General features: G+C 34.9%; 3 protein-coding genes across 6 annotated transcripts; all 3 read right to left on the reverse strand.

Annotated features, from left to right (window-relative positions):
* On the reverse strand, positions 1-2,972 carry LOC132601802 (large ribosomal subunit protein uL22z-like). Its single transcript, XM_060314866.1, has 7 exons — positions 2,862-2,972; positions 2,752-2,788; positions 2,589-2,629; positions 1,190-1,420; positions 990-1,092; positions 461-528; positions 1-242 (listed from the first exon to the last, which is right to left on the reverse strand). Exons 1-7 carry the CDS (start codon positions 2,862-2,864, stop codon positions 198-200), a joined length of 528 nt encoding a protein of 175 aa, XP_060170849.1. The 5' UTR covers positions 2,865-2,972; the 3' UTR covers positions 1-197.
* A 1,438-nt stretch (positions 2,973-4,410) lies between these two features.
* LOC132601808 (mitochondrial pyruvate carrier 1-like) lies at positions 4,411-7,307 on the reverse strand. The gene is made up of 5 exons (XM_060314872.1): positions 6,792-7,307; positions 5,712-5,825; positions 5,549-5,603; positions 5,070-5,205; positions 4,411-4,768 (listed from the first exon to the last, which is right to left on the reverse strand). Exons 2-5 carry the CDS (start codon positions 5,802-5,804, stop codon positions 4,735-4,737), a joined length of 318 nt encoding a protein of 105 aa, XP_060170855.1. The 5' UTR covers positions 5,805-5,825; positions 6,792-7,307; the 3' UTR covers positions 4,411-4,734.
* Positions 7,308-8,086: 779 nt separating this feature from the next.
* LOC132601812 (pentatricopeptide repeat-containing protein At1g07590, mitochondrial) lies at positions 8,087-13,121 on the reverse strand. Of its 4 annotated transcripts, none has more exons than XR_009567567.1 (4): positions 12,879-13,121; positions 11,221-11,688; positions 9,377-10,799; positions 8,087-8,522 (listed from the first exon to the last, which is right to left on the reverse strand). XR_009567567.1 is itself a non-coding variant. In XM_060314880.1 (3 exons), the coding sequence occupies exons 2-3, from the start codon at positions 11,575-11,577 to the stop codon at positions 9,549-9,551; spliced, it is 1,608 nt and encodes a 535-aa protein (XP_060170863.1). In that variant the 5' UTR covers positions 11,578-11,688; positions 12,879-13,121; the 3' UTR covers positions 9,074-9,548. The 4 variants fall into 4 exon arrangements, 1 of the variants encoding a protein (XP_060170863.1); XR_009567568.1 differs by having other exon boundaries at positions 8,087-8,579; XR_009567566.1 differs by having other exon boundaries at positions 8,087-8,817.
* Positions 13,122-15,569: the final 2,448 nt, after the last annotated feature.

The following is a 15,569-nucleotide window of genomic DNA, read 5'->3' on the forward strand; positions in this document are numbered from 1 at the left end:
TCACGAAATAGAACTCCAACATTTCCTCAGAAAACATGCTTTAAAAAGCACAACAGAATTTAAGCTCTGAAATAGTAAAATTACACAACCCCAAATTCCTATCAAGAAATGTTCCAAATAACACAAAATTCTTCTGAAACTAAGGCTACAGGGACATTGGAATTATACTTCCAAAATTCAGGGATTCATTCCTCCCCTCAAGAAGATGCCTTCGCCTTTCTGGGAGCCAATTGAGACTCAGGCTGCATAAATAAAAAATGCTTAGGATATTTGCAAAAGATGCACACTTGAGACAACAAAATGGCAAAAACGAGAAGATCTAAAGATGACTAATGAAAAAGCAACTGATATAAAGGAGACATCACATATTCAAAGTTTTTTTTTTGATGATGTAGACACCACATATCCAAGTTATGAGAAACATCTGCGAGGAACAAGGAGAAAGAGATAGAAACTATACCTCTTTCCTGACAGATTCTTCCTTTTCAGACAATACCAGCTCGATATGGCAGGGATGTGACATGTAAGCTGCAGAAAGGCAAAGAGGTTAAAAATTGTAATGCACATCATTAGGGGTGGCGAAACTAATTCATGAAAACATAACCCGCCAAACCAATCAAGTTTGGGCAGGTCAAATGACCCGTCCATTTATTAGCCCAACCCATTTCAGCCCATCTAAGAATTGGGCTGATGTAGCTCAAATTGAGCTAATATGTAACCCAAATTGACTCAAGAAAACCTTGTCAAAATACGTTCAAAAAGACATTTTTCTTATTTGATATGGTTATATATATCCATAATAGGTAAACAGTGAGAATTGGAGGGCTTGGGTAATGACCCACTTTTTCAGCCCGAGTAACTTATGACCTGCCCATTTATTAATTTAGACCATTTTGACTTGCCCGAATCCAGCTCAACCCGTCCATTTGTCATCCCTACCTAACATCATGTACAATAAGAACCATCGAGGAAATAAGAGGAGCACTCACGATTGATTCTTCCATGAGCACGGTATGTCCGACGCCTCTGCTTCTGTGCTTGGTTTACTTGGATATGAGTTATGTAAAGTGAATCCACATCCAAGCCTTTAACCTAGAAAGAGGAGAAAGCCACAACAAACTCATCTTTAGGGGTAAGCGAAAGAGGACTGAGAGAAGAGATATCAATGATCCTATAAATTAGAACATACTTCAGCGTTACTCTCGGCATTCTTGAGTAAATCCAGAATAAACCCTGCAGACTTGACAGGCCAACGCCCTTGTCCATTTGAGTGACGATTCTTTGCCTGAGCAGTACGGCCAACACCACGACAAAAGCGTGTGAAGGGGATGGCTTGTTTGTGGGCAAGAACATCCTCCAAGTATCTCTTTGCCTTGTTCAAAGGCATCTTCCTAAGGGCGTGCGCTGTTTCTCTAGTATTCTACAAGCAGATAATAAGTAGACATCAAGTAAGAAAGGCATGCAGACATAAAAATAACCATCAGAAATAACAGAATCATTAAATATCACTCCAACTGATGCAGAACTGGAGAGAAGAAAGAACATTGATCCTAGTGAAGCAATTGCCACCAGAAGAATCAGTGTTCTGAAAAAAATTAGTCCAGGCATAGTTTTGTGCTATAGGTGATTGATTGAAATCGTCAAAACATTGTATTTTTTGTGAAATATTACATGATGATACTGATGAATAATCTGAGGCACAGTGTTTTCAAAATCAATTCGGAAAATTTATGCAGTGCCCTGCAAAAATTATCAAAGCACCGAGTAGTTTGTGGAAGCCACAACTTCTATAATTAAGAGCCTATTACACGGCAGAATGGCAAGAAAAATCTCAGACATCAAATGGTTATCAAGTGCAAGCATTCTCAGCACCCTAGTGAAGTACCAAAATTTGATAAAAAGGTTCATCAACACTTTTATTTTGTGAAATAACTCGGATCGATGCTTCAAATACAGCTATTATCATCAACATTCAAATTGCAGAGTACCACCCGCTTCTGTTATACACTAATCAAAACAGAATTGACACACTTTTATTTTCCAACAACCAAGGAGCCACCATGCTTATCACAAGTATCTTAGCTGAAAAAACTAGCTTAACACATTTAACAAAGCACAGCAGAACCGTCAAAAAAGGTTCACCAATTACTTAATTGATGTATACATTCAGGAGTCTTGTAGTTGCTGGTTAGGAAGGAGTTTATTCATGTATTAAAACTAGCACAGTTAGTACCATGTTTGGTAGCTTCATTTTACAATCCCACATAAATAGACAGAAGATGGAATAACTATACATGGATAGTTAAACATTGCATAACTAATCCCTATAACAACGGGCAAGCCATTTTACTGGAATCTAATCACAAAAAACAAGTTTGCTGAATCCAGAAAAAGGGAATGGGTACTTTATATACAACTAACACATATAGATGGAGTTCGATTTATCTTCAACATAACATAGTAACATACAATATGCAAATGCAATAAAGAACAAGATGGTATCTTGAACCCCACAAAATTTACAGAAAACCAATAGCTTGCAAAGCCGAAAATCACATAAGATCAACATTTAAATATATATGACATACCTTGAAATGGACTCTGAGAGACGAGCCCCTAGCTTTGCAAGCTGATACAACAACACAAACCCCACGTCAAAAATATTACAAAAAGAATCAAATAAACCAACATATAAAAACACTTATTAAACAGCTACAAACATCACAATGTATAGTATTGAGTACTGCTCACATTTGGTGGGGTTCTCAGGTTCATTCGAATACTTAACCTACAATAAAAGCAAAAGGATTAACACACTAATCAATGGAATAAATTCGAAGGTTTAACGCATTGAGAATTACCATGGCTGCTGGTGATGCTGCTTTTTCTCCTATGCAGCTGCTGATAGAGATATGTTATACGATGCTAGGGTTTCGTGTTAAATTGAAATATATATATTCTGGTTGTAGTAGAGTTTTTAGAATTAATTGGGCTGGGTTCATAATTACTGAGCCTTTTGAAGTATTTGGGCCCTTACTTGTGTTGGGCTTTCTTTTTGTAAATATTTCATGGAATAGCCTATTTGGACGTTCTCATTTAACTTATAGTCACTTTTTCACATAATCTGCTCCTCCGCTTTTTCTCCCTTTTCTTAGTTATAATGCTTGAATCAAATCCTATCAAAACTAAAATAAATAATTTCAGCTGACTCCTATACATAAGATTTCATAGACAAAACTAAAATATCGTCTATAATCATCGTTGTTGCAAGTTTGAAGAAATGAATCTTGAATTTCGAATATAGAAAGCAGGTTAAAATCAAGTGGGGTTGTTGGAAAATCATGCAAATGTTGGCACAAATAAAGATTGGTACGTAGCTACTCTTAGTTTCAAACATATATGTTTGAATTCAAATTATGAGAATAAGAGTTAGTTGCATTTGAAGTCGTTGTCCTAACTTTTAGCACCCATAAAATTGAAATTCTTACTCTGCCTCTGGGATGAATCCACTTGATATTTGCTATTAGAGGCAAATTTGGAATTTAAACTTTATAGGTTCAACCTTTAGGGGTCATTTAGTTGTTGGTTGAAATTATGCAAGTATTAGTAATGTAGGAATTAATTACATGGGAATTTATGTATTATTTTATTCATGGATGAGTTATTTATGGGTTAGTTATTCAGGTACTTATTAGTTATTCCATCTTTTGTCCTACATGAAATAATACATGGATTCTCTCATAACTTATACCACATGTACTAATTATGCAGGTTTCTAAATTGCAAACCAAACATAGTACTATTACGGTATTACCTAATTTAATACATGGATAATTTAACTCATAACCAACAACCAAACTACCCCTTAAGTTTTCGAGCATTAACTCATTGTATATTATTAAAGTTATGGATTTATATCTACTATTTATTATAATGTTAGAAAATTTTTACACATAAATTTATATTTCGCGTCGAAAATACCAGGTTGAGACAAATCAGACACTGTAAAGGTGGATCCGCCTCTGTTTTCAGCTACTTGCTAATGCTTTTGGTACTTGATAGTTCAAGTTGTGCTTTTCCTGCGGATTCACCTCCTTTTTCAATAAACATAAAGAGCAGGACATAGGTTCCCTGTAATCGTTGTTAGGCACCTGAATATTTATTCTTATATTAACCTTACAATTTTACAATTGGTTTGTAAAATTCATCAGGAAAGACTTCTCACTCAAGACACCTCAACTTTTTTCTGACTTTTTAGTTTCACCAATTGAACATTACTTCGTAGTCCATTGATGTGTTGCTTTGGATGAATACAGAAACAAAATGTTCCGTCAAGGGGGTACAGTGTATTAAACGATCAATTTAACTGCAAAACTATACTGAAGCATATCAGAAAGAAAGATGATAATAGGCAAGTTGAAGCTTATCTCATTCTAATCAGAGTCGAATGGTAACTAAAATTATGAACAGAAGACACTGGAGCTATTGTCAGTGAGCCACTTCCCCATTCGGTTCTCTTCACAAACTTGTATAATCGATGCGACAAAGATAGCCAACTCTATTTTATCAAATAACTTAAAGGAAACATGCAAGAATTTGGCACCTTGCATATGCATAATTGACTGCGAAGCTACAAATTGATTTAGAACAAGCGGAATGATACTACTTCTGTTATTTTGTTTTTCTTTTGGTTGTCGACTTGTCGGAGAATGAAAAGGAAGGAACTTTAAGTCTTTAAGAAACATTGTCTTCCTTCTGAGACAAGTACCTACAGAAAAACACAACATAAAAAAGATCAGATTTTATTTTTATCTGAAACAAGAAGGTAAAAGGTGATTAATAAAGGAAAAGGAAAGTCAATCCAGACAGATCTACACGAAAGGTGCTCAAACTTTGGTTAAACGCCTAATCTGGATGCAGAACTTGCTAGTAACCACGACCAAAAGAGACTCAAAATTCAGGGACCAGAACTTGTGAAGTATTTTTGGAATTGTTCAAATACTGTTGTTATTTCTGCTTAATGTCACTACGATTTCCCCGACTATGAACTCGTGAACTGAGACACCTACCGCTGATGCTTCAGCCAACGAGAGAGTTGATAGAGCTGCACTGATTCATTTGAAGCATGGCAAGCCAGAAGAAAATGATTACGAGGATTTACCATCCATGCGAATCTCATACACAATATCGAATATACACATAATACTGCAGCAAAAAAAACAAAAGCATGATCAGAATCAAAATTCAAGAAATGGTCAGAACTCAGAAACTGAGACAATCATTTACCAGGATGAAAAGAAAAGCACACCAGAAGGCGCAACATGCACCAAAAACTTGTGTATGAGCAGTGGCTGATCCCGAAATTAAACGTTGGGGATTCAAGCGAAATTGAAAATGCAGGTTCTGAAATATATATATATAATCCTATCTGTACTTTTTCACACATATACACGCGAGAGACATTTTTCTTTTGCATCCAAAACAAGGATAGATAAACCACTTTTCTAGTAGTTTGGACTGAAAATTGCAAGGACTATTACTATTTCACCTGCAGTCATGTTGCCAGATATTGCACTTGGGGGCTTCTTTGAATCCATCACTCCCTTGTATATCAATTCAAGTAAATTTCAGAATCTTTCATATAAATAAATAGAAAAGCTCTATACAGAGATAAATTAAACGAAGACCATCATCTGGGATTAGGAACCTACAGCAATGACAAATCCCCAGTTGGCCATAGGACCCCAGAAGTGAGTTGTTTTAGGGCCAACAGGGCTGTTCAAGAATGCCCGGAAGAAATCCATGATTTTGTAATTCAATTGCCTCTGCATATATAGAAACAAACTTTAAATACTAACAAATAGCAAACTTGCTCATTTACAGAAATAACATGAAAGGCCCCCTTTGTTCTACGAGCAAGCTCCGAGTACCAGGAAATAATTGTGAAAAACAAATACAGTACTTTTTCCTTTTACATATCTACTTCAACTCAGAAAACCCTGAAAAACCTTTAGAAAAACACCTAGAGGTGGTTTGGTTGCGGGTTAGGAAGTAAATTATTCATGTATTAAAGCCAACATAACTAGTACCATGTCTGATACTCCATTTTAGTTGCTATGCATAAAATCCAGAGCATATATGAAATAACTAATGGAGTACATGAACAACTAAATCCTGCATAACTAATCTCTGTATAACTCTAACCAACAACCAAACAACCCTTAGTAACAAAATAAATTCTTTAAAAAACCTTCAACTCGAAAGGCCAAGCCAATAAGATAAGGCTATCTCCTTCCCTATAAAGAATTGAACTTTTCTTCCAAAGAACAATCCTTTCCTGGAGTTCTCTTGAGATACTCATCTAAGAACAAAAAATCAAATTCCATTTTCTCCCCTATTTACTAGTACAACAACAAAGAATCAAAATATCACTATATTTATTCTCTTTTTTTCTACTTCTTCCTTAAAGTGCATGATAAGCCCCAATGGATTGCCAAAAAAATAAAAAAAATAAAAAATCTACCAACCTCCTCCCCCCCCCCCCCCCCACCAACCTCAAAACCCCATGGGGATTGTCTACAAGGTCCAAACTTTAAGCTCCCGTTTGGCCATAGATTTTGAAGTTGAAACTTGAAGCTGTGTTTGGACGTGCATTTTACTAGGAAAAAAATTAAACTTTTATGAATGAAAGTGAAATTGGAACTTGAAAATATTTTGAAGATAAATTTTTAAAATCTGATCCAAAATCTATGGGCAAACGCTAGCTTACTAATCTTACAACAGAACCTTACCTCGTATGCTTATAGAAACAGCAAAACAGGCTTCTGTAAATGCTGAAGAAATTGAGCAACTGCAAAATTAAATTGAAGAGCACAGTAAAGTGCTAAATTCCCTTTGGACAAGTGGAAAGAAATGTGCATAACTTTTTTTTTTTTTTTCAGAAAACGAAATGAGCCATTAATAGCTGTAGTAGCAGGTAGGGTTCGTTTGGTCACTTCATTTATGAATTGGAGCTATGAAAGTGGTCAGTTACGCCTTGACAATTGCAATCCATTTGATTCGCTTGAGTTATTTCGTTTTAAGTGTCAGTAATGAATTCTGACACTTTAGACTCGTGTAGTTAGTTGAGATGCCATACTCTGCAATACCTGTGCACAGCGCACCTTGGGAACATCAATTTTTCTTTTTAATTTTGTGAAATTAAATTGATAGGAGTACATACAATTCGGTTTGAGAGGGTAGAGTTCGGAGGTAGGGAGACTATTTTCAATAATCCGTTGGCTCACAAATTTATAGGAGCATATTAAAAAAGTAACATATAAGTATTCTATATACTTCATTTTCAAAAATACCTCATACACATAAAATAACGTAACTAAAATTTGTATGAATATAAATTATATAAGTTTTTAGTTACTCTTTCCGCTACAATTTATGTGATACACTTTGACTAGACATGACCTTTACTGGGGAGAACAAAACTTTTGAAGTTTATAATCTAAAATAAACTATAAATATTTGGGTGGTGTAAATCAACCAAAAATTGGTCGAATTGACGCGTTGCAGGAGCATTGAAAATTCCAATTTCATTCAGTCATTGACTATGAGCCCGTTTGGATTGGCTTATAAGTTGCTTATAAGCTGTTTTAAGCTTTTTTGAGTGTTTGGCTGGCCAGCTTAAAGTCATTTTGTGCTTAAATTAAGCTCAAAAACATAATTATGCCCATTTGACTTAGCTTATCTAAAACAGCTTATAAGCCAAAAAAAATAAGTTAGACTACCCCAAACAGGCTCTATGTTATTGATTTTAATAAGTTAGGCATAAGCCCATCCAAACAGGCTCTATGTTATTGATTTTAAACAGGAATGTGAAGTAACACATAAGTCAGTAATCAGAATCCAAGGTGATCAAGGTTTTAACATTCAAACAACGGAGAGTTCACGTGCAGTAGGTACTATATTAATTTTGTACACATATCTTTTAGCTAATCCCATGAGAGTGAGCTATAATTGCTGTAAATCTTAAGCTATAAGGATTATTAGTGGACCTTTACCATAATAAAAATCGAACTTTTTTGGGGTAAAATTTTGCAGAGGGAGCAAAGAAGAGACTTAAATGTGCAGGGTATGAACAAATATATGAAAGAAAATACTGAGTATTGGAAGCTGACAAGAAGTATTTCTTCACCAGGAATCATTCTAATATCTTTGCTTTTGCTATTGGTAAAAAGTAAGCTCAATTTTTTTTGTTTTCTTATGAATCTGTATTCTTTATGAACTAATATTGATGGCATGAGTAAATGATGAAGCATTTGTCTTTGGTGCATAGCATCTTCTCACAACTGCCTCATCCCGATTCCTTCCTTTCATCCTCAGCCTCTTTCTTGTCCAATTCAGCTGCAATCTTCATGAAAGTCCTCCCTTTCCTGTCACTGCTGCTGATACTCTTGCACATTTTCCTCATCTTCGTTCATCAATTCCTCGTACTGCTCTCTTATTTTCCCCATTATATTTTGGCCAAACTACAAACAACATTATGTAGCGCTTTTATCTGATTCTACTATGTGCTGCATTACCTTCTTCAGCAACATATTAAACATGCTTTTTTGTTAACCACTGCATGTCTTAAAATCTAGACAGCAACTAACTGAGCAATTAGCATTGAGCAAGTACTGTAACATAGCTGACACAAGCTCATCGATTATTGGCAAACTGATTTTAAGGCTCAGATCACATTCTATTTCAATTACATTCCAAACACAATGGCAATGCCATCAATCAAACCGCTAGCGGAATAAGAGCTTCCAAAAATATTTCCTAAATTGAAAGGCAAACCATACAATGTGATGAAATAAGATAAACTATGCAGGAATAAATTTACACATAAGTATATATATAAACTCTTTCTGTTCTACTGATTCTTTTTCTTTTCAGGTTCCATACGTGTACAGTACAATGAAGTTCAGGACAAAAATGATATCTGAACATGCAAAAATGCAAAACTAAGTACAGAGTCCAGAAACAAAGGTATCATCTCAACCTACGATTTCTTGCAAAGATGAAAACAACAAAGCACAAACTGCATCCAAACCAAATGCATATAATAAATTAATAAAAGAAGGAAATCTAGTTGACTAGTTCTGAAGCAACAAGAATTCAATGTTTACTGCAAACATACATCTTTATAAACAATATTCTCAAAAGAAAAGAGAAAAACCTAAAGTAATATCAAATTGCTAAGAACCATTTAAATATTACAATGCTGAAGTTAACCATTTAAAACAGAATTATAAGGAAAGGAAAGCAGATTGAGTGAACAAGTATATGCCAATTAACAAAGCAACGCATCTACGTTATATAGTGTAGCTTGTCTAACCTGCCATCATCTCTCCAAGACTCGAACATAATGGGCACAAATGGAAGTATGGCTGGCTATCTTCAGCAATTGGCAGAATAGGACTATCTTCAGCAATTGGCTGAATAGGACTACTCTTAGATGAGCAATTTGAAACAGGAGGGTAAAATGATAGAAAATAATTCTAATATAATCACGTTCGGAATTGGTCGACAACTTTCAAAAGGCTATAGGTCTCAGAATCTGGCCTAGCTCTTCCAAGAATCATTCTTTTAAGAAGATTTGGATCATGCACCTTCCCCTTAAGATACGCCTTAATTAACGTATTGTACACAAAGGTATACCTAGTATAATTCGCTTTCTTTAGTTCTTCAAACAACTTTTCAGCATTCTCTACATCGCCATTATCTGCAAATATTTCAATTATTGAAAGAGTAGTCTCCAACCATGGAGTTGATCTTTTCACTTTTATGCTTGCTTCCATATCCATCCCCAGTTGAAGAGTTTTGATGGCCTCCTTAATTAACCCCGCTCTCAAGCAACCAAGAGCAAGATGACGATAAGTAATGGCATTTGGCTTGCACCCACTTTTCTCCATCTCCTTATACAATGCAGTGGCTTTGGTGATAAGTCCATGTCTACAATATACAGCTATCAACGAATTGAACTGCTCATTTGACTTCAAAGAATACCTTGATTTCATTACAGACCATAGCTCTTCAGCTCGACAGAGATCTCCGATCCTACCAAATGCTTCGATCGCCAGGACATAACTCTTAGATCTAACATGAGAAAGCTCCAGAATGACACCCCATGTCCTCTCTAAATCATTCCTCTTTCCCACATATCCATACAGTATGACAAGAATGTCCAATGTAGACCAGTTTTGTCCAGTTGCAGACTTCTCAATAGCTTCAATATAGGTCTCACAAACTGTATACAATCTAGCCACAGCATGTGCAGTGGCCAATATGCAGTAAGATACCTCATTCGGTTCAACTTTTGCTCTCTTCATGTCACCAAACACTCTCAATAGGCCTTCAATATTGTGTTGATTTGCTTCTATCTTGAGCAGAATATTGAAGGTCGAAACATGTGGAGTGACCTTATCAGCTTTCATCTGCGTCAAGATTTTAGGTATTAACTTCTTGCGGCTTGGGGAGGAGTGGAGAATGATGAGATGATTGAACACCAAATAAGATATGGGATGACCCAGCTCTCTCATTTTCTTCATATATGCTAGTGAAAGCCTTATCAGGCCTCTATTCAGGCATCCGAGTATAAGATTGTTGTAGAGCAACTCATTTTGGAACTCAGACGGAACTCGTGAAAATAGGCTTTCAGCTTGTGATATCCCATGAAGCTTAGAAGTGAATTCTATTAAATATGAGTAATCTAGTTCCTTTGGTCTGTACGGTCTCTCCCTTATAACCCATTCCATCACCTGCGAAAAGCACAGATATTGCTTAATATCAATATGATTACAGTTGAAGTTCTACACGAGCACCAAATTCTATTGATTTCAATGATAACTGAATCTAACACTGAAATGGCCAGATTTAAGAACCTAAAAGAATGTCAATAGCAACTACATATGCTTGATTTGGCATGATGATAAGTAAGACTTGAAAATGAGCTCAAAAACAGAATAGAGCAAAATCAGTATATTGAAAACATTTGACAGAACAATCAAGACAAAGTTTTCCTCTTTCCCTAATACCTTCACTACTATTACCCCTTAGATTTCTACACAAAAATATAAAGTGCACTATAGTGATATCCTCAGCAGGTTAAATACTTCACGTATTTCATAATAGCTAAAGGCCCATTTTCAGATTTGGCAAGAGAGGACAGAGTAAAAGAACCTCAAGAGCACGCTTGTTGAGTTTGAGTTTGCGCAAACGATTGATAGTGTGGAAAATGTCACCTCTATGAATAGGTAGACCATCACCCATCCAGCTTTGAAAAGTGGGTCCGACGGATTCTCTTATGGGTACACATTCAATTCTTTGACTTAAGCTGTTTGTTGTTGCCACCATTCCCTGATCTACCAGCCTTTCTTCTTTTTCCAATTCTGAGTTCTCTAAAGTAAAACTTACATCGGATATTTTCGAACAAAAAATGTGACATGAATGAATACTTCGTTTGGACAAAGATATAACAACTGTTTGATGAATTGCACTAGTGATCCTCTGTTTCCGCAAAATGGATATGATGTTCATTGTTGATATGAGAAACAAAACCTACTTTACTCATCAGGACTGCTTTAGGAAAGAATTATCCTGAAAATATGGATTCAGCACCACTAGTCCACTGAAACCATAAGAGCGAACCTGCCACGGTTTGATTAACGAAAAAAAAAAAAAAAGATTAAGCTTATGGGAAGTCGCCTAATCAGCAGCCAGTTTGGTTTACAAAACCTGTAAATAACAGCTTCTAGCATTCTGATAGCTATTATTTTTTTTAGTATAGATCTTTACAGATACATTGGATTTAGATGCAATCAAAACCAAGAGCAAAACCAATCTCGTAAGAGTATTATAATCACTACTGTGCAAAGAAAATTACATGATGAAAATATTACTATACTACCTTAAATTGGCTTGCATGCTAATCCAAAAAGACATGGAACAATATAAAGACAACATTGAAATGGAGCAGAATAGGATTTGAATATGCTGTATCATTTCACAGACAGTTTCTCACGCATCACTTCTAATCATTTGTTCCTCTGTTCTAATAGGCATGTGACAAAAAGAATAATTCACTACTGACTATGATCTGATAAAAAAGCAGGGTCTTAAAGTTCTAATCCAACAAAACTAGCTGAATAGATACAGATACAGACACCTACGACCATAAAATAGCTCAGTCTTAATAGAATTTTAATAAAAATCTTTGGCAAGAAAACACATTTTCCCCTACGTAACTCAAATTACATTCCAATGAGCTTTAACAAATTGTGGATAAATCCAAAGAATATCATCCAGAAATTAGGGAAAACAAGTACCCAAAAAATCCAATGTTCAATAAGCTGCCCGAAAGTGTAATCCAATATATTTACTAGCTCTACACCCAAAATACTAAATCTTTCACATAGGCACATAATAAAATTTCAACGAGGGCGAAGAAGTGATTGTCGTAACGGGAACTGACCCTTTTACATGAAACATTGATGGAAAATCAAATATATTCAAAATACAACACACTCTACTGAGCTCACAAAAGTTAAAAGTGAGATGTAGAATTCATTTTGCCAAATAACTTCTTTTCTAACTACTGCTATGTCATCAATCTTACTGCAACAACTTTTACCATCATGTACTTCAAATTTGATAAATTAATGTTGCAGTAGCAGGAAATTAGCTTAAATCCAGTAGTGAATTAGAAATAACAACATATCCAGATACAAGGAAAATGGAATAACAACAATCAATGGTGAGACACTCGTCAGTCTATTTAGAAATTTAAAGCAGAAACGAATGCAAATAGAAAGAGTAAAGAAGCAGTAGAAAAAACTTACTGAAATCACACAGATGGAGGAAAAGGAAAAGAGGAGAAGAAACGGCTTTGGCGGAGAACGAAGAAAAGAGAAGGAACGCTAATTAGGGGAGCAAATGACAAAAAATGGTCCCTTATGTTTGGGATAGATTCAAAATAGTACCTAAAATGTGCTTTGAAAAGTTTTGGTCTTTTAAATTTTTTACAAGTAAACAATTTTGATTTCTGTCAGATAATTAACAAACTGTCTGTTGGATTCAGTCGGAGCACTGGAGAAGAAAAAAAAAGATTTAGTGGAACTTTAAACCCGTCAACCGGTTCGGTTTTACCGATTCAAACCGGTTGATACGGTTCCGGTTAACCGTTTATTATATACCAGTCCGGTTTTAATTTTTTTGAAACCGGAACCGGTAAAACCGGACCGGTTAAATTAGTGGAATTTAAATTTTCGTTTTTTTTAATTGTAGCCGTTGGCAGCCAAACGGTCCCCAACTCATTTTTTGCCCCCTCCAACTCCCAAACTTTTTTTTTAACACTTTAACCCATCCCCCACCTCTATATAAACCCCTCTCCATTTCCATTTTAATCCACATCAATTCACTTTTCTCTTTCTCTCAAATCTCAATCTCTCAATTATAATTACTTTGCAACAATTGGTCACTTTAAATTTCTCTCAAATAAATATTATAAAGTCTTATTATAGTTTCAATTATTAATTTTGCAATTGTAATATTGTTGGTAGAGTTGGTGATTTTGCAACAATCCAAAGTAACTTTGGTGGATTTGCAATTCTAGCCGCCTTCACTTTGTTGGAAATTAGTCCGGCAATTTGGTACCTTTGTTCCAACTCTATCTTTATTTTTCGCAATTTAATTTACGCAATTTAATTTGTTGCAATTCATTTTCTTGTGATTTATTTGAGTGTGATTTAAATTAATTCTATTTAATAATGGCGAAGAGATTTAGACGTGGTGTCGGTAGTAGTGGTATTGTTAGGCGTGAGCTTAATGAGGAAACATTTGTGGAAGAAACACCTAATTTAGGTATTGATATTGGTGGAAATAATCTACTTTTAGGTCATGAGACAATGCAACAACATTATACCGACAATTTTAATGAAATTGATAATGATGATGAAACACAACCCCCGAAAATCCCATAGGAGATACCTGTCCTGCACAATCACATACACAAGACAAATCGCCTAGAACTCGTGAGCTAACCGCTAAAATTTGGAAATTTATGACTAAAAATAGGGAAACTCAAACAGCTAAATGTACCTTATGTGGACAAGTATTTACTTTTAAGCAAGAAACTAGTAAGGATGGTGGAACGGGTACACTAAATGCTCATATGAAAAAGAAACATATGGATGTTTGGGGAGAACAAACGGGTTCAAATGTGGGGGTATTCAAATGACGATAGACCCACAAACAGGTAAAATTTTTAAGTATGACAAGAAAAAAGAGCGTCTAGAAATAGCTAAAATGGTAGCTTATGATTGTTTACCATTTTCCTTTCCTTCAGGTTTGGGGTTTGTTACTTACATTCAGCGTTGTTATAATCCGTTATTTCAGGGTATTCCTAGAAGTACTTGTAGAGCAGATGTTATAGATTTGTATAAAAAATATAGATTTTATTTGTGTCATGTATTTAATTCTTTAAATTGTAATGTTTCTCTTACCGCTGATTTGGGTCTTAGTCTTAACAAGTTAGATTTTTTTGCTATTAAATATCATTGGGTTGATGACAATTGGGTTATGCAACAAAAAATTATAGCTTTTTTATATGATGAAGGAAAAGGTCGTCACGATGGAAAATTTTTAGCGGATTCAATGTCTACTATTATGAGATTTTTTAATATTTATAGAAAACACTTTGTATTGCTTTAGATAATGCTTCTAATAATACAAAGGCGATTGGTATTTTAAAAAGAGAACTAAACCCTCCGCTAAGAAATATTTTTCATGTAAGATGTAGTTGTCACATTTTAAACTTAATTGTTAAAGATGGTCTTGTGCGTTTTGACAAATCTATTCAAAAAGTTAGAGATGCGGTTGCGTTTCTTTTTTGTAATGCTAATAGGGAAAGAATTAGAGATTTTAAGAATGCTTGTGTGGAAAATAACCTTAGACCTAGGAAAATTCAAGTAGAAATTGAGACTAGGTGGAACTACACTTACATTATGCTACAACAAGCATATGAGTATAGGATTCTCATACAACAAGTTCACAATAAATATAATATTAATAGTGATGATTGGTTAAATTTTACGGATTGGGAAGATGTTAAGGAATGTGTTGAACTCTTAGAAATTTTTTATAATGCAACTCTTGCTTTTTCTAAACAATTCTATCCCACGGTAACCGAAATTTTAGCCTACTTAGCGGAAATAGCTAGAGTTTTACAAGAGTATAAATATAAACTCGGTTATCAAGATGCTATTTTTGATATGACAACAAAATTTAAGAAGTATTTTTTTCCCATCCCAACTTTATTTATGTTAGGTTCTCTTTTAAATCTTTATTTAAAAGTATCTTATACTAAAGCATTGGTTGGTCAAATTTATACATTTTTAGAAATTGAAGTGGGAGTTCAACCATCTTTAGCTGAAGCCGAACTCGCTATTGATGACGAGTTTAGTAAAGTTTTTACTCATTATTCTAATTTGGAAGAACATGCTACACCCGTTGCTCCACGCCCTACTACTTCT

This window comes from Lycium barbarum, chromosome 1 (genome assembly GCF_019175385.1).
Source record: "Lycium barbarum isolate Lr01 chromosome 1, ASM1917538v2, whole genome shotgun sequence".
NCBI lineage: Eukaryota > Viridiplantae > Streptophyta > Magnoliopsida > Solanales > Solanaceae > Lycium > Lycium barbarum.